This window comes from Sander lucioperca, chromosome 8 (genome assembly GCF_008315115.2).
Source record: "Sander lucioperca isolate FBNREF2018 chromosome 8, SLUC_FBN_1.2, whole genome shotgun sequence".
Classification (NCBI taxonomy): Eukaryota; Metazoa; Chordata; class Actinopteri; order Perciformes; family Percidae; genus Sander; species Sander lucioperca.
In genome coordinates, this window is record NC_050180.1 from 19863305 (window position 1) to 19882244 (window position 18940).

General features: G+C 39.0%; 2 protein-coding genes across 2 annotated transcripts; one reads left to right on the forward strand and one right to left on the reverse strand.

The window, feature by feature from the left end:
* Positions 1 to 12: 12 nt before the first annotated feature.
* Positions 13 to 14291, reverse strand: gpr143 (G protein-coupled receptor 143). Its single transcript, XM_031296085.1, has 10 exons — positions 14205 to 14291; positions 7963 to 8224; positions 5611 to 5720; positions 4893 to 4987; positions 4457 to 4549; positions 4147 to 4256; positions 3944 to 4052; positions 2799 to 2916; positions 2455 to 2710; positions 13 to 677 (listed from the first exon to the last, which is right to left on the reverse strand). The coding sequence occupies exons 2-10, from the start codon at positions 8216 to 8218 to the stop codon at positions 574 to 576; spliced, it is 1251 nt and encodes a 416-aa protein (XP_031151945.1). The 5' UTR covers positions 8219 to 8224; positions 14205 to 14291; the 3' UTR covers positions 13 to 573.
* Positions 11122 to 15331, forward strand: LOC116047342 (ankyrin repeat and SOCS box protein 9-like). The gene is made up of 7 exons (XM_031296098.2): positions 11122 to 11575; positions 11707 to 11786; positions 12029 to 12136; positions 12658 to 12808; positions 13069 to 13203; positions 14230 to 14421; positions 14554 to 15331. Exons 1-7 carry the CDS (start codon positions 11491 to 11493, stop codon positions 14724 to 14726), a joined length of 924 nt encoding a protein of 307 aa, XP_031151958.1. The 5' UTR covers positions 11122 to 11490; the 3' UTR covers positions 14727 to 15331.
* The last annotated feature ends 3609 nt before the right edge of the window (positions 15332 to 18940 follow it).

Genomic DNA, 18940 nt, shown 5'->3' on the forward strand with positions numbered 1-18940 from the left:
TATTATATATAAACGAAATATTTAGTAAATTTAATATAGTATAAAATAGATGTGTGCAAAAATACAAGATGGACAACTGGAAATACAGTAACTTTAAAAACAAAAACACTAACTGGCTTATTACATTCTGTTGTGCATTTGAGAACTTAATGACAATAGTGCACATCTAATTCAGTGAATTTTCCAGGAGAAATCTTTCCTCAAGCACTTAAGGCACTTTTAAAGGTCTGCAAGTTATTAACCAAAAAAATGTCAAGTTTGTTTTGTTGACAGACTGCTATAAGAGACAGTGAAATAGATTTGAACTCTTCAGCTGCTGTACGGTCGATGGGTTTGAATGTTACACTGTACTGTACTGCAGACAGATTTAAAAAGCTTAGGAAGGAATAAAAGGCTTAGAATCAAGAATGTGACTTATTTTGTTTATACCAACTAATGAAATCTCATGACTAGTTAATATCTGGGGGAAATCTCAGCGGGATAATCGAGGCTAAGAGGAGACGATTAAAAAAAACAAAAGAACAATGTAACACAGGAAAAGTAGAGGGAGGCGGGTTGTTGATCACCGCCCAGCTAGTGCCTCACAGAGTTCTCCAAGGATTCTCCATCAGCGTTTACTTCCTCATAGTCCTGTAGCTCGCTGGAAATGTGGATTTCAACTGTACTAGAGTCTGAACCTAGCAAGACAAAATGGGGGTAGATTACTGGGTGGGACTGCACATGACACCTTCACAGCTTATAAAACTGCTCATCCATTGAGATATTGATCTTGTATTGATACATACCTCCATCACAAATGTGCAAATGCATTGATTCAAAAATGTATTTTGGGAATTGGTATACATATCTTGCAAATGCAGTCTTTAATGTGGACATTTTTAATGTGTTGCATCTTAGAATTGGGGGAGGCTATTTAAATGAATGAAAAACATAAATCCTTTAAAAAGATTAACTTTATTTCTGAAGACTTGTCATTTCAGAGACACTGAATGGTGACACGAAAACATTGAATAGCCTTTGTACATGATCTACATTGTGCATAAAAAATGGTTTAAAATGCTTTACAAAATCATCCCAAAATACATTTAATAGTATCTTACAGGCTTTTTGTCACAGCAGACATTTTTGACATGTCACAGTAGGAAAAGTGCGGGTGTTACTGATACGTCTCAGTTGTATTCATGTGTCGCAGTGAGCCAGCATGCACAATACCAGGACCCTGAAACTGAAGCAGCTAAATGGAATTCAGCCATCATTTAACTACTTACACCCGTGCTTTCCATGCTGTGACATGAAAAAGGCCTGTCGTCACTCAGTGTTATAGAATTGGGGGTATAAATATTGACATTTTTATCCAGTAGACGCACATCAGTGTTCAATCTACACTCAGTTGCCAGTTTATTAGGTACACCTGGCTAAATCTAAAGTAGTCTTATACAACAGTCCTACAATAACTCCTACAGTTATAGGACATAGTGTTGGTAAACTCACCTCTCAGTATTATACAACAGCACAACAAACTTCAGCCTCCAAAATGACTATAAAGTTGATTTCTAATAGCTTCAACAAACACTGATTATAACCTTCATGAATTACAGGGCTCCTAACTGCATTAGTTTTGGCTAGGTGTACCCAAAACATTGCAAACTGAGTCTATTTTACCTGCTTCATCTAAAAATTCAACCGCTTTGCCACTGCTCTGTGCATATCATTTTATGCAAATCAATAATGACACTTAAAGCTCTGTGTGATAACTTGGCACAATTGCAGCACTCTTAACAGAAGGTCAGAATTTGCACTTATTATGACGTTGCACAGTAAAAAAGCATGCCCTGCCACGGTGGATTAAGAAACAAATGCAAAAAAGGTAGCAAAACCTGTTTTTATCAGTTCATTAACAAAAAATGCATAACTTGCAATTTCACACTACTGTAATAATCAGTACACCGTAGATCAAAATAGACAATTCTGCAGGGTGTTTCTAACACTATATGCTTCATCATTGCATCCAGTAGGATTACAAAAAAATATCGAAAAAATGTCAAAACAACAAAATCAACAAAAACACCTACAAATGGGTCAAAACAGTGTTCATTTTCAATTGTGACCTGGGAGACAAGTGTATGGTCAACTGGAAGACAACACGAGGGTTAAAAATGTATCAAAGAGAGCTTTTGTCCTAGTCAATGTCTCCAGAGCTTTGCCACTGAATTTAATTTAATTACCATGATAAAATAACTAGAAACAGACTGGTCCTCACACAGTTGGAGCAGATTCCTCAGTGGAGGATATCATGCCATAATTATGTCATCCAAAGAAAATATATATTGCATATTAAGAGGAGGCAGTCCAGCGATCAGCAGACACCATGCACCATACAGGATGCTGATGCTTTAGAGCTTCACCAGCCCTGATATACAGGTGAGTTGTTAATGTCTGTTAATGCCCAATTACCTTCTGATAAGACGCTGATGGCGTCGGAGTGGTGCTGTCCTTTGCTCATCATGTTCTTCTTGGCTTCCTGGACATGACTCTGGTAGAGCAGAGTCGCACCCACTGTGGTATTATGGCCTGCTGCGTTAGGCACTGAAGTAGAAGCTGAGTCCCAGGGCAGCTCTCTGCTCCGCTGCAGTCTGAAGTCAACATCGAAGCCTGTCCAGCCGTGAAAGGCCAGGGTGTTGAGGAAAGCTTGCATGGGGTTCAGGATACCCTGAAAGAGTCAACATGCAGAAGAATCAAAGGTGTTAGACAATGATAAAACTAGTGTTCTTTATTCTGTCTTAATGTTTTAAACCCACCATGATAAACCATGTGATGAGGGAAGCGTTTCTGATATTCCTTAAACTGTGGTCATTGATGTCTGTCTGCATCTCCAGGTAGAAGAGGAGGCTCTCATTGATGATGTTTGGAACCCAGCTAAAACATCAACATGTCTCATTAGCTTTTAACAAGTCCCTCTCAATAAGACTTTAAAATTTGACTCATTTTAACCAAAAAAAACATGACATTATTTCCATCAAATGAATATGCAGCTGATATCCTAACAAGTGTTGATTTTCTTTATTGAGGTCTAGCACATTTAAGTATTCATGGATTTGCCTTGTGAGAGTCACATTAATGCGAAAATTACACAAGATGGCTTCATTCTGAATGATCTCGGTAACACTTTATAATAAGGGTACAAATCATAAGCAATGCTTAACCAATGCATCACTCATGATGATTTAAAGGAGCAGTGCATAGGATTTAGTGGGAGCTATTGGCAAAAATGGAATATATAATATTCATAATTAAGTTTTTATTAATTTATAATCACCTGAAACTAAGACTCGCTGTGTGTTCATTAACTTAGAATGAGCCCTTCATATCTACATAGGGAGCGAGTTCTCTTCCTTGAAGCCCACCATGTTGCACTGCCAGGTTTCTACCATACTGTTGCGTGCCATAGTAATTTGTGTTTAGGTTTTGCTGGGTTTGGGTTTTGTGTTTGGGTTTTCACCGGCTCCAGAGTGAGCCTTTCGTGTTTTTACGTTACTTGAAGGCCACCATAGGTTCTATTACATGCTTGGAAAGGGATGAGGGGAGAGGTATTCAGTTGGTTGCAATCTGCAACCTTACCGCTAGATGCCACTAAATCCTACACACTGGTCCTTTAATGCATGAATTAATGCAGGAAATCCAGGATGTATCATCCATTCCTGTTGTTAATTAGTGAGCTTTAGAGGTGCTGGTAAGTGGAGAGCCAGGCTAACTGTTTGCCCCGTTTCCAGTCTTTATGCTAAGCTAAGCTAACTGGCTGCTGACTGATACCACTCTTAAATCTGTATGATAAACATGAAGCTACAATCTCATCTAACTATTGGCAAGAAAGCAAATAAGGGTAGTAACCAAAAACTATTCCTTAAGGATAAGTTTGTCTCGTTGATAAAGAATGGTAACATACCAAATAAAGAACACCAGCATTATTTTAAAGAAGCGTATTTTTATCTCATTGGCCAGCCGTCTCTCATTTTCGGTGTAGATTCCTTGTCGTCCTTTTAGCAAAGATGTCACTAAATCGGAAGGATGAGAGAGGTGGATATTTAAGCCCCTGTGCATGTGTAAGAATGAATTAGACATACAGAGATTTGAGAGAAAAGAACCGACCTGCAGATATGGTCCGATTAAAGAAGACGGGATTGGCTACGAGGACGAGCAGCATCGGTGCGTATGTGGTGACATAGTGGGGGATGGCGTGCTGGAGTCCTTGCTCACAACTGCACACAAATGCAACAAAATAATGAAATTAGCATTGGGAATCACTGCTATATAGCGCTAAACAGAGGTGCTGTCATCATTGACAAGTTATCCACGGTCTTTTCTGATAGTCTCAAGCTCTTGCAGGAGTAAAAGACAGTGACAAATGCTGACGGAAGGTGCTTGACAGTGCATTGAAAGAAACAACAAAGCGTCTTACTCAGAGATGGATGGGTAGTAGAGCATGGCCACTCCTTCAACACACAACAGCACAGCCAGACCCCACGTAATCATGTGGTAGAGGATAATGGTGCTGATGGGGAAAGAAACAAGTCATGAGACTGAGATCACAACACATGCTGCAGGTCTGTATCTTGAGGATAGTGTTAGCCCATTGAAATACAACAAGTGTGGTAAAAAAAAATATGACTTTGAACAAAATTCAAACCACTTTCAGGGTGTTTGCGAATGGAATCATGAGACAAAAAAAGAAGCATTACATCTATAGTACAAAGTGAAAATAAGCGAGGAAGATGTTTCACACTTTGTGCTTGTTGTAAATGACACATTCTCAGCTCAGTTTCTACTTCATTGCGTGTCTATAGAAGGAGAGGTTGAGGTGATAATGAATTTTAAATGGAACGGGAGGTGAGTACCTGATTCCTGCAGATGTTTTTACCACCAGGAAGACGTCAACAGCATAACAAAAGGTCCACCAAAAAGAAGCGCTGAAAAACAACTGGATCCACACCTGTAAAACATGAATTGAATACTTACTATACAGGTCATAATTCTGATCATTCAGACAATAAGAAGCGTGAGTAATTGTGCCTCGCTTTTGAGGTTAATCTGTTATCTGTGACGTTATTTTATGGTCAGCTTTGCACATGTTTTTTGAGCATGCGTGACACCCTGATTTTTCAGGATCACGCATGATATTATAATGAACAGAATTTGTTTTTCCACTATAGTCCCCTTCCTGTCATCTGTCAAGCATAAAGCCGTATTTAAACAACATATATGGTGCATTTGCTCGCATAAAGGCTAAGTTAAACCGTTTGATTGTTGAATCAAGGGGTGGCAGTAGCTGGTTCAAGTCCCCGTATGGACCGAAGTACGAGGTGTGGACTGGTAGCTGGAGAGGTGCCAGTTTACCTCCTGGGCACTGCCAACGTGCCTTTGAGCAAGGCACCCAACTGTTCGGGTGCCTGTCCAGCAGTCGCAGCCCCCTCACTCTGACATCTGTCCATTTGTGCATGAATAGGACCTGAGCATGTGTGTGTATTTCAGGCCTGTGTGTAGTGATTTCTAACAACAGAGTGAAACATATTTTTAATTTCCCCACTGGGGATCAATAAAAAGTATCATACGTACTGCACTGCCAACACAGAAGACCTCTGGCCAGGCTTCAGTGCTGTTGGCCACTGAGACGCGGTCAAAGATGTTTGGCAGGCCCAGCCAGACAGATGACCTTACAATGATACCTGGAGGAGGAAAACAACACATGATCTCTAATTGTTCACTGTTAAGTAAATTAGACAAATCCTGCTTGGACGAAGAAAGTGGAACAAACAAAGAGGGCAAAACAAATGAACAGGGGATGTGGAATTGGTCTGGTTTTAATTAACATTAAAAACATAATTTCATTCTGTATTTTTAACCGTGTTAAATAATTAGATTCAGTCATGGGAGCCCTTTTAATAGCAGCTTTATGTCATGGAAATATGAACCACCTCCAGGTGTGTTTATAAGGGAGTTTCCATTTCCTACATGAGATTCTTCACTGTGGCGTGGAACAATGGGAGCTCTCCCACAATCTTAATGTGATGCAGACTACACCCTGTTGTGTATTTCTTTTTAAATTGTGTCAGGGGTGTGCTTCAAGCTGTTAGTTTGCAGTTGTGGGTGAATCTCGCTGGGCACTAAGTACACAGAAATACATGACTTCATCTGCCTTCTCTTTCACCAAGTGCAGAGGCAAAGTGATGAACAGCTCAAGGTTCACATTGGTTCTGATGCAGTGCAACAATCTGAAAATAATCCACGGCTTTTTGTGTGTTATTAAATGTGTAACATTTAGTTTCTTTATGAACAATTCCGCAGGCACCCGGATAGCACAGTTGGTAGAGCGGGCGCCCATATATAGAGGTTTACTGCTTGACGCAGCGGGCCCAGGTTCGACTCCAACCTGTGGCCCTTTGCTGCATGTCATTCCTCTCCCCTTTCATTGCTTCAGCTGTTGTGTCAATAAAGGCCTAAAAATGCCCCCCCCCCCCCAAAAAAAATAATCTTTAAGAACAATGCTGCATTCAGATCAACAGAAAAAGGTTTGCAGTGGTTAGGAGTCATTAATTACTCACATGAGAGGATCATGGTTCATTATTTTGTTTCAATAAGCTGCTTCAGAATTTTAAAGGGACAGTTCACCCCAAAATCTAAAATACATTTACAGTATTTCCACTTACATGTAGTGCTATTTATCAATCTAGATGGTTTTGGTGTGAGTTGCAGTGTTTGAGATATCGGCTGTAGAGCTGCCTTCTCTCCATTATAATAGAACTAGATGTCACTCAGCTTGTGGTGCTCAAAGCACCAAAGAAATACATTTGAAAAACTCAGCAGCAATGTCTCTTTCCATAAATCATGACCCATTACTCAAAATAATCCACAGACCTTGTTATCAGCAGTTACATGTAGGAAACATTTTCTTTCTACCAAACTACATGCGCCAACTGTATCACCGCACAGAAGGACGCATCATCTCAATGAGAGGCTCATGCTTGTGACAGGGCGAGATGTAAACATTGATGGCGTCCTCCTCGGCTGAACTGTAACTGTAGCTAACCGGTACTGCTAGCTCACCTGAGCTAGCTAGCGCTACAGCTCAGCCGAGGACAGCCTCTTGTCCATAAGTACGCTTCCTTCTACGCGGTGACACGGTTGGCGGGTGTGGTTCGGTAGAAAGAAAATAGTTCCTACATGAAACTGCTCACAACCATGCCTGTGGATTATCTTTTTTAATAGTTTCACGTGACAAATAAATACATTGATTGATTGATTGATTGAATTGATTGATTTCTGGAAAGAGATTTTTTTTGGCACTTTGAGCACCACAAGGTGAGTGCCACCCAGTTCCATTATACTGGAGAGAAGGTAGACATCTCTACGGCCGATATCTCCAACACTGGGCAACTCACACCAAAACAATCTAGATTGCTAAATTGCACTACAGGTAAGATGCAAAATATGTATTTTTGATTTGGGGGTGAACCGTCCACTTAAAAATGTATTTAGATGCAAAATATGTATTTTTGATTTGGGGATGAACTGTCCCTTTAAAAATGTATTTTGTACAAACCTGATCAAGGTCATTGATTTGCATTTGATCAGTTTGGAAGTTCCCAGCTAAAAAAAAGAGTGAACATTTGTATTATTGACGTGTATTAACTTGTTTTAATGACTCAAAATGTTGCAAAAGCTCATATGTGGAGAGATTCAAACAGATACATTTTTCATAGTACATTCATTTGTACAAAAGTTCTGTTTAATGTGATCTCTCTGTTTGCATAAAGAGGTCAGATAGACAAATGTTGTGCAACAAAAGGGTTAAAAACAACATATTTGCGTGCATAACCAGATCCAGCAAGCAACATCGTGTTGTAAAAAACTAATTTCTCTCAGCTGTGATTAAAAAAAATCGGCCTGTACCAGCAGTTCGTTTTTTACCTGTGCATCCCAGTATGTCACATATACTGATGATGAACAATATCCGTGAGGAGGACGCGGGCCTTGGCAGCGGGTACTGTCCGAGTCTTCTGTATCCCTTGCGTTTTGGCAGAATTTGTAAAACAGCAAATACGAGACTCAGAGTCGCGCTTCCAAGACCTAAAGCCCCGAACAAGACGGGCTGGAAGGTGACCACAAACTCTGTCGCTGGGTCTCGGTTCGGGCAGCAGAAAGTCTCCAGCCGGGGCGAAGCCATGACGCACTGGGGGAGAGAGTTAAAGAGAGAAATAAAGAAGTGGGCTACGGTATCAGGAGAAAGAAGAAAAAGACAAAAAAAGGAGAGGAAATGATTGGGTACATGAGCCGACTCTGAGAAATCACGGGGTTGAATCATCATGTGCTTCCATTTAATCCCTGCGGTTGTAGTTTAACTGTGCCACAATACAAGAAACCGACAAAGGACTGTTGTGTGATTTAGGTCTTAAGTTAGGTGAGTTCAGCAATCTATATTTTAATTAGTTCATTCATGTACAGTATGTTGCAGTAGGTACTTGGCCTCTTCAGTATCCCTGATGAAAATACACTCAAATAAAATTATAAGGGAAAAGCATTAAGCTACATACTGGTCATTAGAATAACTTTAATATTGAATATACAGAATATGATCTGTATACTCTATTTTTATTATAGCAAAACGAGCAATCAATCAATACATAACAACACTTCATTTGTTGCTAATGGGAAATTGGTTGTGCATCAGAAAACAGAAACACAAAGCACATAAACATCATATAAATACAATATAGGAATGAGTAAATATATCATACAATATTTGGAATTTAGATTCTGATTGGGTATATGTGGTTGGTTAAAGGCCACCCATCCGCCATTTGCCTCACTGTGTGTGGTTGCAATCTGGGATACCATAGCATAAATGTATGTTGAGCCTTTTGGAGGTGATGTGGGCCAAACTCTGTGAAACATCAGCAGTGGGAGACCAACTTGATAACCCTGGCTGATGTCCTCTATATCTACCACTTGTGCCATTTGTGGCTCATGTTTTTGTGATAACAGAAACGGATTTCTGTATAGTTTTCCACATGGATTACAGCATAAAAGATCCAGTGTTATGCTTTGATAAGCAGAGTAACTGTTAGACTGACTTTAAATTTTAATCCAGAAAGCATGCAAAGTATGTTGTACCAGTCTTATAAAATGATTGATTTGCGCATGAACACAAAATCTAATTTTGACAAAGAAAGATTGTTCACGGCTGTCCAAAGAGTAAACATTGGCCTGCTTTCTCTTTGTTTAGGCAGTTATGAAAAGGTCAGAAATTTGCAACAAAAGTATAAAGTATAAAGAGAAATGGGAAGCCTACAAATAAATGAGTCTCATCATCAGATTCTTGATAACAAGGCCCTTGCATAGGTTAGCTGAGACTTGCACCAGGATCAAGAGCCTATATTTGATATAATTTCCCTTCTAATATGTATGCAGCAGACGTTCACCACGTCCAGATACAGGCGAGGTCACTGCAGCTGCTGGAGCTGCTTGCTTGGACAGAGCTCTGAGAAAACGGATGGGTATTTGAAGCAGATTTATTTGGGAAACAAAGCATCAAGGGCTTTCATTATTCAGTACTACAGAGAGGGCATTCATTGAGTTTGTACAATGACATTCTAATCCATATGCACCTTCTCTGACAAGGCATAAAGTCAATTGTATGTCAAGCTTGTAGCCTGCTGCCAGGGATTAACAACTCCCTGAGGAATACAGTTAGTATTGACTTGCTGTAACGTCTGCTCTCTGTTGCTGCCCTCTGCTGGTCTGCAGACAATGTGATTTTAGCGCCCAAAACACAACAGATATTGCTGGTGCTGTGCATTTGGTAATAGCTGCGTGTGGAAAGATATACAGTAGCTACTACCATTACACATTGTTGTAGTACTGTATATTCATAGCACACATGAAGCACTACCACTAGACTAGATCAATAAGCACAGGGGTGTGTCCCATAACAAAGCTGGTGGAATTGGATTTATTTCATTATCAAGATACAGAAGTTGTGTGCTACTCTGTAAGGGAAGTCATTCAGTAGGTCAGGTCAGCTTATCGCCAGAACTGCTAGGGGTTCAGTGTTTCACTCAAGGACACTTAAGCAGAACAGAGTTTTGTTAACGTGAGTGCTGAATCCTAACCTTTTGACTTTAAGGAGGGTCTGTCTGATTATCAGGCCACCCATCCACATTCTGTCAAGTCTGAAAAACATGTTTTTTTGTTTGTTTGTTTGTTTTCTACAAAGCAAGCAATAAGATTCTCTTCATTCTTTCACTGTTAACTAAACAAAATGTCATTGCCGTCACAAAATGAAAATAAACTATGTTCATTTAGAATTAAATGACAAAGAAAGAAACAAAGTAAGAATGCTCATGTACCTACCTGTTCAAAGCAATTAAAGATCCCCTCCAGACAGGTTCTAAGACGGATCAAAACACTTTGCTTGGAATAATAATTTGTTGAATATGTTAGATAAATACTAGATTAAAAATACTTATACATTATTTAAAGCATTTTTATTTGTTCTCCCTCTTTGAAATGTCCAGAACCTATGAACTAACGAATATAACGAAAGTTTAACTGCTAGACACAAGACACAATGCCTCCTGCTTCACTGAAAAGAGGTTTCAAGTTTCCACATCACACTGAAGTCACAAAATCCTCAAAATCAAACTCAAGATTTTAAGGTGAGCAAAGAGAAACCTTCCCCCTTCTACAGATGAATGTCTGGTGTCAAGCTCTGCACAAACATCATCCACACAGGGAAGGTCAAACATCTAAGTAATGTAACAATACGCAAAACACATTTTTGACTTTAAATGTCTGAAAACAAAACCGTGACATCTCTGCAGCGGCAGCAACATCACTGCTGAGGCACAATCAAAAAAAAGTTTAAAACTACTTTTATCTAACAATTTAAAGTATAGCAACTGCTAACATTTTTTCATGAAAATCAAGCCAAGGACATAAAGTTGAAGAATCACCTAAAAGGGGTTTAAAAAGTGCTGCTGTGTTATCCTAAATCAGACACAATAAGAAGAAATATAAACAGATGATATACAGTATCTTTAAATGTTGGTTAGATTGGAGCAGAACTTTATCCATGCAGATTGATTCATTTCCCTTCACTTTACTCATCCTCAACCAACTCCACACCGCCCATCTGGATGGGTGTGGCTGTACAGTGTCAAATTACACTCAAATTACAGACCTGCCTAACAGGCCCCACTCTCACTCCCTCTGCACCTTCATTGGTTGAGAACCAACTGCTTTATTTAACCAGCCTGTTTCCTGTAGGCAACTTCTTTGTCAAAGAGGAAATGACATCACAGCACCAAAACACTGAAAACAGATGAGGACCAAACCTCTTTTTGACTTCGAGCAACACACAGTTCGGCCTCTGTTACAGAAACCCATGAGGCAAAACAATCTGCCCATTAAACAGCTTTTGGAACAGAGCGGTGAAGTATGTCTGCTGGAGACAAAGAGACTCCGCGAGACACCACAGGTCAAAGTGGAACTGCGTTTTTTTTCTCGAACCCTCTGATGAGTGGTGAGTAGCTACAGGCAGCATATTACTGCCTTGCACAACACATTTCACCATGTCATTTTAATGCATATTTATGTTATTTGAAAGTACGACACTGGGTGAATTGTGGTTGACTTTTTAATGTCTACACCTAGATTTTGAATCTGACTGGTCCCCGATTCACGATGCTGCCTTTAATGGACGTGTCCTTGCTCTGCAGAGACTCATTGCTCAGGTAAAGTGTAATGGGACTAAGTAGGTTACATTGTACTGCATGAAGAGATAATTATAACATGCATCCATTAAGAGAAGTTTTGCTGCCTGAAAATCATCATATTGATTCTTAATGATGTCTTAAGAGAGAGACTTTGAACTCGTATGTCATTGTGTTATGAATAGTTTATTTTGGAGCGTAAACTCCTAATGTGCATCTACGCTATTTCAGTGAATGTATTATGTGTTGTGTATTATTCACAGGGTACATGTGTAAATCTGAACACTCTGAACCAGGTCTCTCCTCTCCATGGAGCATGTTTACAAGGCCACGTGGCTTGCGCCAAGCTTCTGGTGGAAAATGGGGCAAAAGTCAGTAAGGCATCATTGTCTGGTTATGATATTTTGGGAATATAACTAAATTCAAGATGATCCCAAAGGAATGTCTTTTTTTTAAAGACACTCCTAAATCTCTAGTTAGGAGGCAACCAATCAATTATTGCTGGGTTTAACTTTGTTTTGGTGCATATTAGTAAGATATTAACCCAACACACAGACAAAGAACATGCAGACACATCCATGCATGCACAATAACACATTAACAAACATCAATCTGCAGATACAAAGTCCGACTTGTCACACCACCACAGTGCACTACATGTCTGATAGCAGATCCACAGTAAATATTGTATAAATATAATCAATGGAGGGGTTGTTTGCGACATGCAAGCTTCAACTCATTACTGCTTCTGTTTTGTTAAATTATTATCACTTATTTCTTGCTAAAAGAAAATCTGATTTATTTTCCCTGATTTGTTTGGTATTCGGACTTTTAATGATTTTCGTATTGAATTTCTTGTGAATTGTGTCAAAAATATATTTACCCATGTCAGGTAAACAATTCGACGGTGGATGGACAAACGGCCCTGTCAGAAGCATGCGCCCGGGGCCATGTGACCTGCGTATCGCTGCTCCTTCAACAAGGTGCGACTCCCCTAGGGACCAGCCACACCAGCTCTCCAATCCACAGGGCTGCAGCCAAAGGTTAGAGGTCACATTCCACTGCATATGCACAGACAATCTATGCTGAACCAGCTTTGTCCGTCACTACAAAATGCACAAAGAGTGCCAAAACATCAGAGAAGATCTGAGAAATGTATAATGTATCAAAGAAAACGGTGTTGTGTTAAGCTGCAAAGTAAAATGATTGCATATTTCCCCCCAGGATGCCAAGCACACGCAGATTTTCAAAGCACATCCTTTCAAGTACTTTACATTGTGATGATTCTGGTAACTCTGTCTAGGTCATACAGAGTGCATCGAGCTTCTTGTCCAGCACGGTGCCGCTGTGGATCAGTATATTGACCAATCAGGTTTCCCTCTCCACGTCGCCTGCTCCAATCAGCATCTGAGTTCTGTGTGTAAACTGCTTCAACTTGGTAAGAATGGTAATGGTAATAATAATAATAATAATAATAATAATAATGGTAAAGAAATTAAAGAAATAATGGTAAAGGAATTTAACTTAACTTTAACTTTTAACCTCTCCAATGAATGGGTTTAGGTTAAAGAGGGGCCTATCAATTGTATTAATATTGGAGTTTTATAACAGTTTGTTCATAAGAAGTCTAACGTGAATACACATCTTTGGGGTCTGATTGACCTTAGTAACATTTGTTACATCTACATCTGTTTTTTTTTCTTTGACTTTTTGCCAAACAAAAGGAATATATATTTCGTTGTGCATAGCCCGTACAACATATAAAACATGACATATTTACTTATTTGGTGTAATAACAATGCTTTATCCTAATTTCTGTATTCTGAAACCTCAGTTTGTGTCAAAGCTCAGTTTGTGTCAAAGGGAGGGGTTAGCCAGTAACAACAAACACATGGGCTAAATAATATTGCTACCCCAAACCACGACAACTTGTTTCCAGTGATGGAAGAAGTACTCAGATAATTTACTCAAGTAAAAAAAAAAAAAAATACCATGGTGTAAAAACACTCTTTTACAAGTAAAAGTTCTGCTTTCAAAATTGTATATAAGTAAAACAACAAAAATATCAGCAAAATGTAAAGCACCAGACGTAAATGTCCTAATTATGCAAAATGGCCCCTTCTATTGTAGTGTGGCCCTTCTTCTATCTATAGTATTATTATATTTTATATAGTTATAGTATTAGTTCTTTATTGTTGATGCAATGATGTGTAAGCAGTAATTTAATATTGATTTTTATATATATATATATATATATATGTGTTTTTTTGGGCTTACTGATTTGAATATTCATAACCTGAGTAAATGCAGCCTAGCTAGGGAATGGCACAAAGGTTTTTATGTAAGCATTAAAGAAGATAAAGGGTGCATGCTCTGCTGTAGGAGAAGAAAAGCTTCAACTGAACTGTCAGAGAGTTATGTAATATGATGACATCATACCTCATTAGTCTCTGCTCTCCTTCAGGTGCCAGTGTGAACAGCCGTGTATCTGGTGACTCGCCGCTGCACATCGCTGCCCGTCTGTCCAGTCCTGAGATGGTGTCAGTCCTGCTTCAACACGGGGCCGATCGCTCACTCAGGAATTCAGAGGGCAAACAGCCACTGGAGCTCGCACCTCCCAACAGCCCAGTGGAGAGGCTGTTGAGACAAGCAGGAGGTATTCAATCCAACACTAACCAAGTAGCCTGACGGCCTTTACATTAGGCTGGTGCCCTAAGCAAAGCAGTAGCTAATAATCAAAACATCTCTCTGTCATGGCTCCTGCTTCTCTCCCCTGACGCCTGCCCAGAAGTGTCTCCTCTAATGCAGCTGTGCCGGCTGTACATCAGGAAAACTTTGGGCAAGCAGAGACTGGGTGCGATTCACAACCTTCACCTTCCCACAGAAGTGAAACAGTATCTTCTCTATCAAATCAGACCCAGTGGGAGATCCGATGCACTAAATAACAATGTTAGATTCTGAGTCCTTAACTTTTAGGTCAGTAGGGGGTGCAGTTGCATAATCTTGCAGTCAGAAGACTACATCATAGCTCATGGTCATGGTAGTAATTAACTATATTTCTGCTTTCTGTGACAGACCTCTGTAAACAAAATTTCAAAATTCTCAAGATCAATCAGGACTTTTGTTAAGACTTTTTATCATTAAGTATTCATAAATATAAAATACACATTTAAAATGAGAATATGGGCTTATAAGGTCTAATAATTGTTGCATAACTAATAAGCTGAAACAATATTCTTTAGATTACACAAGCCTCCACATTCAGCTAATATTGTAGTTTTTATTTGAAACTAAAGTTTCTGTTTTTGATGCTGCTGTATTGATTTTTCCTTTAGACTTATAGTAGATTGAACTTACTCTAACATGAAATCTTGTTCGTGTCTGGTACATGCCGTCCCTATAGAGTTCCTGGAAATAGTTTAGTGTTTTTAGTCCTTGCAGGGTACATAGCAACATTTTTCCAACAGCAAACATTTAAAAACGAAGCTGAACACATCAATAGAGAGATTGGATTACACAAATATATATTTTTGTACTGCAATAAATAATACAAACAAAGAACATTTCTTGATTATTTCAAATCAAAAAGGTATCAGATATCGTAGGTGCCTCCCTCTGGATGGATGGAAAGATTTTTGTGATTTATCTGTCATATGTAGCTGGATGGCTGCTATGTTTACCAATAATTTCAAGCATGGTCATGCTAACTAGTTAGAGTCAGCATCCAATGCACACAAACCAGATGTCTGAGTTGGTAAAAAACCCTCTTTCATTTCCCTCTTTCTTATCTTATTAAGAATTTGTTGTCTTTGAGTTGAGTTTTTGGTTTTGATTGGAAAGCAATAATGAAACAACACAGATATAAAATAATTATTTTCCAGTTGTACATACAGTGTGTAGCGTATGGCTATTTAAGACACTCTGTATAATTTGCCTACAGATTGTTTAAAATGAGATATATAAATGTACCAGTTAATGTTCCAGCATGCGCACTGTGAAGAAACAGGTTTTTCACTCACAACAATCGAATGTTATGGGTTTGCGGTTGTGAACAGGATGTGTTAAGATATTATGCAAATTATTCTGTGAAATATAAGCTTTGTTTCCCCAAAGTGTATTTTTAAAAGAAAAAGAAGACAGCACAGCACAAGGATCAAGCAAACAATAAACACCTATACATTACGTGAACACTGAATGTATACAGAAGAGACAAAACACACCATATATAAAAAAGTGACACTGAAGTATTCATTGTTTGAATGAATAAGTTATGACCCAGTTACACCTAGGTTTCCTTAAAGCTGAGCGAATCCACAGGTATACATTCCTACATCAAACATAAACATCTGCAATGCTCCATTTCTCACGGAAACGAGGATGAGCATTGAGGCGAGGCATTTATTAGCTTCTAATTTCCTTGTGGTGCGAGATTACGTATTATAACCTGAAGAGGAGAGAGGGCACTGCAACAAAGATAAAACAGTGATCTATACAATGTATTATTCCGATTAATTCAGATCGAATTCAAAGAATACAATGTTTTGCTTAGGTCACTACTTCTCTCCATTGACCAAATCTAGTATTTAAGATGTGCTGGCTGATTTCTTCATGGTAATCATTTATCGGCTGCCTGAAGCAGGAACATGTAATGCAAAGCAGATCTCTTTTCTTTTTGATTCTCTCAATAGTTTTGTCCACACAAGTCGCATAAATATTGAGTGTGAGCAAGGCTTCATTGGTAATGTTTCCAAAGCACCTAACAGCCTGTCAGCTGTCACCATCCTTGGGCTCACTGACCTCTGACCTGTGTTGGTCTGTGCATGCAGCCAATCAGTGGGGCTGAAAGACCCCACAAGGAGGAAAAGCAGAAAACTGGTTTAGGATATATGGCAAGGAAAATAGTGAAGATGGAGAATAAACCTTTTTAATATAGTATGTTCTTACTGGGTACGGACCATATCATTTTTGTGTTACTACAGTTATGGGAGCTGAGTAATGCTCAACACCACTGTATTATAGGCGTTGATTTATGGTCATTTATAGAGATGATGAAAAGGGCATTGTGTGGTATTGTAGTTCAGCAACATGAACATCTGAACATCCTCTCTATGGTGCTAAAAGCAACAGATGCTCAACACCCACACTCTTCTTGTTAAATGCAGCACTCATTGACTTTCCAGATACCCCGTCCCAATTTGCTACTTGAACTTAATCACCACCCCCCTTCAAACATCGCATGAGTGCCCGGGGCCAGCCGCACATTGAACTGGTTTCGATTTAACTGGTGTTTAATGTTAAATCAATACCGTTGGGGAGCTTCTGACTTCTGAAGCTACTGGAAAAGACAGTATCCACTGTAAGCAATTACTGACAAATAAGCAATCAGGTGAGAAAGTCTTGTCTAGGAAACCGTCACATGACTGCTCAAATAATTTTCCACTTCAGTCATTGTTGCTTCACTGATGTTGGTGTTGCGTTTGGCTCTGTGCAGTGCAGTGTATCTGATCGACTCCCTGAGTTCAGTCAGGTACTGCTTGGCACTCAGATGCACTTAAAATCAGCCCACCTATGTGTGATACCAAAGCTTTTACTTTTATTCTCTGGAGGCAAACACACCATTAACCCCCATGCTTTTTTCTTTTTTTTTGGTGCATAGGCACTTACTACCCAAATAGTGCAAAATGCATTTCTTACTGAGAGATGAAGTGAAATACATAATGCAAGTTTTACATTCAGCGCACATGCTCACTTAAAACCAATTCGTTCGACGAACAACTATTAATGGAGAGGTTTTATAAGAACCATATGAAGGGTTGCCACTAACATGAGTTACAGAACAAGCGATGCAATGTAATCTTAAGGGAATAAACATTTTGCGGCTCCCCGAAACAGCCCAGTGTTTATAATCAACGTAGGATTAGTTTACCCATTACTGCACGAGTCCTCCTAATCATCCCTCGCATGCGAGCAGCCACCACCTACTGCGAACAATCTGCAAATGTTGATGCCAGACAACCCTTATGAGCACATCTAATAACCCAATTGTGATCATTCCTAGTGCGACGGCACACGTCCCGATTGCTCAGAGCTGGATCTTGTTATAGATATCAGTGCTTCCCACTAAGCTACAAGTGGGTTGTGCCATGTCCTTGTACTCCAGTAATTGCTTTGGTATTTTTAGTTCAGCAGTGTAGGGGTAATTAAAAACAAATGGAGGAGATGGTGGAGACAGATCTCCTGTGGCTCCTTGGTCTGAGTGTGGAGAGGTTTATTAAGGTCATACACTGCAATGTTTTCAATTAGACGCTGCTGTACTAATGAGGGTTTATTAATGAGTGTGAATACTTATGCAAAACAGGACTACTGAGTGATCAAAACATCTACAGTTGTGCTCATAAGTTTATGAACCCATGCTCAAGTTGACTAAAGAGGGGAAAAACAAAAACAAAAAAAATTCACCTTTTGGAAATTGATCTTAATGCTTTAATTAAAAATATTAGGAAAAATCCAACCTTTAACGACACCCAATTTTCTTTGTGAATTAATAATGTATCGTACTTGGGGTACTTTCCATAAAATCATCTCTCAATGCAAATCCAACCAGCTATTCGGCTAACTGAAATAAAACCATGCCAATCTCTAGGTATGGTGAAGGGGATGTGATGATGTGGGGCTATTTTAATTCCAAAGGCCAAGGGAACTTTATCAGGATGCATAGTATCCTGGATCCATGAAATAACTGGCCTTTAAAAATAAAAGTCTGCCTGCCTCTATGGGAATATAACATAGGGGTGTACTTACTTATGCCCCCTGTATTTTAAGGAAGAACATTTATTTATTTACAATACATTATTTATTCACAAAGAAAATTGGTGTCCTTAAAGGTTGGATTTTTCCTCATTCTTTTAATTAAGGCATTAAGATGATTTTTTTTATTCCTCTTTTTAGTGAACTTTAACATGGGTTCATAAACTTAGGCGCACCACTGTACATCTCTGGATAAAGGCAGGTGTGTAGATGCTCTTAGATGATCTGATCTGACTATACAAAGAGAATAACATTATGTTCAACAAAAGTGAAGCTGACAAAAAGTGTTTATTTTAAATTCTGTAGATTTATATAATATATAAAAAAAATGTACATTATGATCACAAAAGTAACCAATTCTTCCTACG

Bases quoted from the DNA above. Each gene is read 5' to 3' on its own strand.
- gpr143 (XM_031296085.1), bottom strand. From the start codon at position 8,218: ATGGCTTCGCCCCGGCTGGAGACTTTCTGCTGCCCGAACCGAGACCCA. The intron at 4,988-5,610 runs GTACGTATGATA...CATGTTTTACAG, and splicing joins TCTTCTGTGTTGGCAGTGCA to GTGTGGATCCAGTTGTTTTT. The intron at 2,711-2,798 runs GTGGGTTTAAAA...TGACTCTTTCAG, and splicing joins TCATCACATGGTTTATCATG to GGTATCCTGAACCCCATGCA.
- LOC116047342 (XM_031296098.2), top strand. From the start codon at position 11,491: ATGTCTGCTGGAGACAAAGAGACTCCGCGAGACACCACAGGTCAAAGT. The intron at 11,576-11,706 runs GTGAGTAGCTAC...GTCTACACCTAG, and splicing joins CTCGAACCCTCTGATGAGTG to ATTTTGAATCTGACTGGTCC. The intron at 13,204-14,229 runs GTAAGAATGGTA...GCTCTCCTTCAG, and splicing joins GTGTAAACTGCTTCAACTTG to GTGCCAGTGTGAACAGCCGT.